Here is a 5,672-nt window from a genome sequence, read left to right as displayed (position 1 = left end):
CTGAGTGCAATGCAGTGTTTGTGCTTTTAGTTTTGCAAACTCAGTGAGTGGTTTTGCTATACGTATTAATAGTTTTAGAAATTGTGGTACAAGAATCACGATTAGTGCTTAAGCATTCAGAAAAACTGTAAACTGAAATAACATTTAAAAATCAGTGAACTTTTTTTATTTTTTTCATTGGCCCTAATCGTCTTCCGTATAGATTGTATTGTAGCAGAAAAAAAACAAACAAAAAAACCCGACAGATGTAAACTTGTGAAAACTTTTGTTAGGTAAGGGGTATTATTATTACCTCACCTTATTACAAAATGCAGTTTAAAAACTTGGGGTTGGGGCAGTAGTTACCGCTGTGACTACCCACTTTTATTTTGAAGGTCCTAACCGGAAGCTCTAACATGTTACGCTTAGGTAGACTCGTACTTCGCCTGTCGCGGCTGCAGGCAAATCCCACCAACAGCAGACACAGCATGGCATACAGTGCGAAGATAGGTCCGTCTATCCTGAGCAGCGACCTGTCCTGTTTGGGCAGCGAGTGTGTCCGGATGATGGAGTGCGGGGCGGACTATCTGCACCTGGACGTTATGGACGGGTCAGTTTCTCCCGGGCTTCCTTAGCGAGCATGCTAATAGCTAACAAGCTAAACACAAGCTCTGAGAGCAGAAGTTGGCTAACATCAGAAAGCTAAGTTAGCAGATAAAAAGTTAAGCCGTTAAATGTGAGTTTTCCAAGAGTGTCACTTCTCGAGTTTTTAATCTACATTTAAAAGCATTTAGAATATAGTATTGCCTACTTTAGACTTTAACCTTCCTTTTTATCTTTAATAGTTAACCCATGCTTTCCAGGATCTGATTAAATTCACAGTTGATGAGGCAGTATTGGAGAATTGCTCAACAGCTGTTTCTGTTGACCTTTTCAGGCACTTTGTCCCCAACATCACATTTGGACATCCCATGGTAGAGTGTCTGAGGAAGACTGTAGGCCAGGATCCTTTTTTTGGTGAGAAGGGAGTCATCCCAGAACATGCAATATCAAATGATGAACATAATTCTAAATGTGCTCCACTCTTCTCACATCCTTGCAGACATGCACATGATGGTGTCCCGACCAGAGCAGTGGGTGAAGCCGATGGCTGCAGCAGGAGCCAACCAGTACACCTTCCACTTAGAGGCCACCACCAACCCTGGAAACCTCATCAAGGAGATAAAGGAGAGCGGCATGAAGGTTAGAGATCATAATCTGAGACAATGGGTCTGTAGATTTTCATTTAGTTCAGATGTGTCTTATAATAGTATTCAAAAATACTTTAATTTATGGTAATAAACTTGCACTATTTAATGCCTACTATGTGTTACCAGAAATCCAAACCCTTGTTCGTGATTTATATTCCTAGTTAATTGTATACTCTGTAAGCATACATTGACTCTAAACTAAAAGTTCATTCAAATTGGTTTAGTTTATTACTTAAGAGAAAATGTATCAGTATATGGGTCTTATTACAGAAACTGCAAAGTCAGAGCTTGAAAAAATCTGCATCTTTTCTCCAATGCTTTTCGTGTATGTTGGTTTTATAATATATAAGGCACACATTTCTAGTGCTTTTAGTTAATTCTCATTATGTATTTTCATACAGTATTAAAGTATTTTCCCTCTCCTAGAGTATATCACTACTAAACATAATATTACCCGAAATAAAGGCTTATAATAATGGTTATCATGTTAAAAAAAAATATATATATATATATATATATTTATATATAACTCCAAAAAAAAAGTATATATATATACACACACACACATATACATATATATATATATATATATATATATATATATATATATATACATGTGTATTCTTGAGTTTTTTTTTTGTCGGGTCATTAATGAAGGGGCACATCATGTTTTCCCGAACATCTGATTGGCTGCTTGGTGAAGCTTTCTCTAGGATTCAGATCAAGCCTAAAACCAGATCTCCCAGAGCAGGGTTCATTCAAAATATGCTACCATGGTGACTAGCCACGCTAAGAATAAATCCAGCATTGTGATACCTAAAAGTTAGGATTAAACCTGAATTTATCTCTCTAACCCAGTAAACATGCCTCAGCAGTTCAGCCTGAGGCCTGTTTTGATGGCCTAATAAAAAAGCTGATTTTTTCTCTTCCAGTGTTTTTTTTTTGTTTTTTTTTACTTGAAGAAATATTCTTCAGTTTTATCACATAATGGTGGTATGACATTTTTTTTTTGATACCTGTGAAAGAAAAAAAAAAACTTCCACTGATTTGCATCCATTCTCTATAAATGTATCTTAGAATCATAAGCAGTGTCTTTTATGTTAGACTTAGGCAACTTCTATTCTCATTTTCTATACACACAGTGTATTCAAAACAAAATTTCACTTAGTACAGCTTTTCAGATAATTAATTTCCATTTCAAAAAGTGAACAAATGTACACAATGTGGAATAAAAAAACAGGGTGCAAAAAACTAATTTATGTGGAAGTTCAAAGCATTAAATGTGTATAGTTCAAATAAACAGTATTTTTGGTTTGGTGTTATCAGTGTGATGCAGAGTCTGTGACTTGATTTAGCGTTTTTTTCAACAATTCAGCAGTCTGATGGCAGTGGGGAAGAAACTGTTGCAGGAAATGTAGGAAATGAAACAAAATAAATGCATTTTTTTAGTCTCTGGTATAAGTTTGTATTTCATTTCATTTTATTTCTGCAGGCACCATTTATTAAGATAGGGTGCATTCACTATTTCCATTTCTGGTCAGGTTTTAACTCACCAGTCTTTGGTCCAGACCTTTGGTGCAGTTGTGAATACACTCTAAAGCAAACCCTGATCCAGACCAAGCTACTGAACTGAGACACACCTCAATTTAATCCACATACAGAAAACATAAAACCTTTGGCTCGTAAGGCACATCCTCCAACAATATTTCACAATTAGAAATGAAACATCTCAAAACCTGAATTGAATAAGCTGTTGACACTTTTGATTTTGCAGATGTAATAACGACAAAAATACCCAAAAAGAGGTGCATCATGAAGGAATAGTTTTCCTCCTTCTTAAAGTAGAGCTGTATCTTACCCATGTCCCTTCATTCCAGTGGGAGCAACGATCGTTACATGCATTTTGTAGAATTTAGCGTCCACTTGCTTACAGTAAAACCTGAAAGCAAACAATAAAATAAAGGTCTTCTTTTTTGTTCTGGGTCACATTAATGGGTAAAAGGACTTTTCTAGTCTGAATAAATATTAAAATTCTTTAAAAGACATTTTCGTAAATTCCTTTTCAGGCTTGTGATAATGGAATTAAAGCTGATATTTAATTTTTTCCTTTTGTCATAGGTGGGGTTGGCCATAAAGCCTGGTACCACAGTGGAAGAACTGGCACCTTGGGCTAATCAGATCGACATGGCTCTGGTCATGACAGTGGAACCTGGTTTTGGAGGACAAAAGTTCATGGAGGACATGATGCCTAAGGTAAAGAAATGTAACCAACATTATCTTTTCATTATTGGTCACAATTAGGGTTGTAATATGCTTTAGTGTTAAGCTATAAACTTGGCATAGGAATTTTTAAAATGTCAATATCACTAGAACCACCAGGGGGAGCCATTTAGAATCCATGCCAGAGGTGTCTTAACTATGACAAACACTTTCCTTAATTATGCAGACAAAGGGCTGGACTGCAAAAAATATCTATCTTATCTATCTGGGCTTCTTTAGGTCCAAAGATTTTATGCTGCACCTAGATGCATAAAATATTTGCATTTTATAGCTTTAATCAAAATTCCTTAAAATAACTTTGAAAAACATGGCTTTTTCAATCTGAAATTTGTGAGGGAGAATTTCAAAGCCTTAAACGGTTTGGGAAGCAGGTTTGGACCGTCCTAAACATGGGGTGGTTCTAGTACCGTTATTCTGCTGGCTCACAAAGAGATCTTTGGCAACATGCAAGAAAGTCTCAATTGAAACTAACAGACCAATTCCTGCACTTTTTCTGACCCCGAATGGTGAAATTTTTTAGCCCTGTGGGTGATCCCAATAGTTCCAGAACATAAAACTTCACTTTAAATATAACATTTTAAAAGCAAAGGTTTTTTCATTCTTAAACAGTAATTGTTGAAAAGGATTTTCACTAAAACCTTAAAGCTGTGTTCTTGACAACAGTTTAGCTTCTTTATATATAGATGAATGTGAAGGCTTTGCCATAGCTCTGGTTTACTGTGTTAATGCCACATGTGAGTATGTATTTATAGCACTATGTGTGATACAGAGAACAATCTTTGATGTGGTGTAAATTGTGATTACTGGAAGGTGACTGTCAAATCATCCCCTGAGAAGCAGGTGTTTTGTGGTGTTCTTGGAGTGCTTTTTATCTGAAAGGATGACCCTTGATGTCGATGACACGATGGTGTTAAAGCAATATCTGAAAGCTAACATATAAACTCTCAGTTATTAAATCTAATGTATGAGAATATAATTTTTATTAGTTGCTATCTACTAATATTTTTGTTTGTTGTTTGAAAAAAACATTGCAACAGATCTCAAAACAGCTTCGTTTTCAGTTTATCTGATTTAAAATGTTGTCAGATATGCTTGACCTTTTCTCTGCTGCTGTGTGCATCACCCAGGTGAGCTGGCTGCGTGGTCAGTTTCCCTCATTAGACATTGAAGTAGACGGAGGCGTCGGTCCTGACACTATTCACAAGTGTGCAGAGGTAAATGATGCAAATATTAGAAAATCATTGAGTAGCTTAAGCCTGTAGTAATAAGTGAATGCTCACCCTTTCCCACAGGCAGGAGCTAACATGATCGTGTCAGGCAGTGCTGTGATCGGCAGTGACGATCCTCGCTCTGTCATTGCCCTCCTGCGCACAGCGGTGTCCGAAGCTATTCAGAAACGCTCGCTGGACCGTTGACAGGTTGTGTTCATGAAAGTCAACAGGGATGTTGCACCCGCCCCTCACAACAAGAAGCCGTAGCAGCCGGAGGAAACGACTCAATATGGACAAAAAGAGGTTGAGGGGTCACAGTCTGAGCGAGGGGCTTCTGTTTGACTGTCAACGGCCAAAAACACAATCTGTGTGACTTTATTGAAGCTGCGTCACACCTGTTTTAACTACTCCTTCCAGAAGTTGGTCAGTTTAATGGAGCCTCGTTTCAGCAACTCCTGATTGAGGCTAATGTTTCTGCCAATAAACTCCGTAAGCATTCCAGGGTTCAGTCTTAAACCAAAATGGCCTGAGAAGCAGCTTTAGCAATCCTTCAGCTGGAATGGTTATTTTTTGTTTCCTTTTCATCTAGAATAATGATCCCCTAAAACAAAATAGATTATGGTTTGTTCTCCATTTTGTTAACATCTCAATTTACTGAGTGTGCTACTGATTAAATGGATTGTATAATACTGTATTCCACAGGATTGTTTTTGCAGATTAAAAACTAGGAAGTCTTTATGGACCTACTGTGATTATTATACAGTCACCTGGAATATGATCACCCAACTTCTTTAAGCTAACCTTCACAGTAAATTATTAAAAACTCACCAGAAAAAGTTGCAGTTCAATTTCCTCAGGCAGTCCTGTCTCAAAATAACCTTGTATATCCAAAGAGTTAAAAATGACAATTTTCTGATAATTTAATGACCTAACATTGTAGATATCCTAATAT

The 5,672-nt window shown here is 37.0% G+C and overlaps 1 protein-coding gene across 1 annotated transcript; it reads left to right on the top strand.

The window, feature by feature from the left end:
• The first annotated feature begins 396 nt into the window (after nt 1-396).
• rpe (ribulose-5-phosphate-3-epimerase) lies at nt 397-5,458 on the top strand. Its single transcript, XM_038293394.1, has 6 exons — nt 397-589; nt 917-996; nt 1,082-1,221; nt 3,348-3,482; nt 4,637-4,723; nt 4,802-5,458. The coding sequence occupies exons 1-6, from the start codon at nt 468-470 to the stop codon at nt 4,922-4,924; spliced, it is 687 nt and encodes a 228-aa protein (XP_038149322.1). The 5' UTR covers nt 397-467; the 3' UTR covers nt 4,925-5,458.
• Nucleotides 5,459-5,672: the final 214 nt, after the last annotated feature.

This window comes from Cyprinodon tularosa, unplaced genomic scaffold (assembly GCF_016077235.1).
Source record: "Cyprinodon tularosa strain WSP-4 unplaced genomic scaffold, ASM1607723v1 ctg326, whole genome shotgun sequence".
Classification (NCBI taxonomy): domain Eukaryota; kingdom Metazoa; phylum Chordata; class Actinopteri; order Cyprinodontiformes; family Cyprinodontidae; genus Cyprinodon; species Cyprinodon tularosa.
Note: the sequence above shows the minus strand (reverse complement) of the source record. Positions and strands in the feature narration are given on the sequence as shown.

What these genes read in the sequence shown, in the direction of transcription:
- rpe (XM_038293394.1), top strand. Translation starts at nt 468, where the DNA reads ATGGCATACAGTGCGAAGATAGGTCCGTCTATCCTGAGCAGCGACCTG. An exon ending in AGGCCAGGATCCTTTTTTTG is followed by an intron (nt 997 to 1,081) that starts GTGAGAAGGGAG and finishes ACATCCTTGCAG; the next exon opens with ACATGCACATGATGGTGTCC. An exon ending in TAAAGGAGAGCGGCATGAAG is followed by an intron (nt 1,222 to 3,347) that starts GTTAGAGATCAT and finishes CTTTTGTCATAG; the next exon opens with GTGGGGTTGGCCATAAAGCC.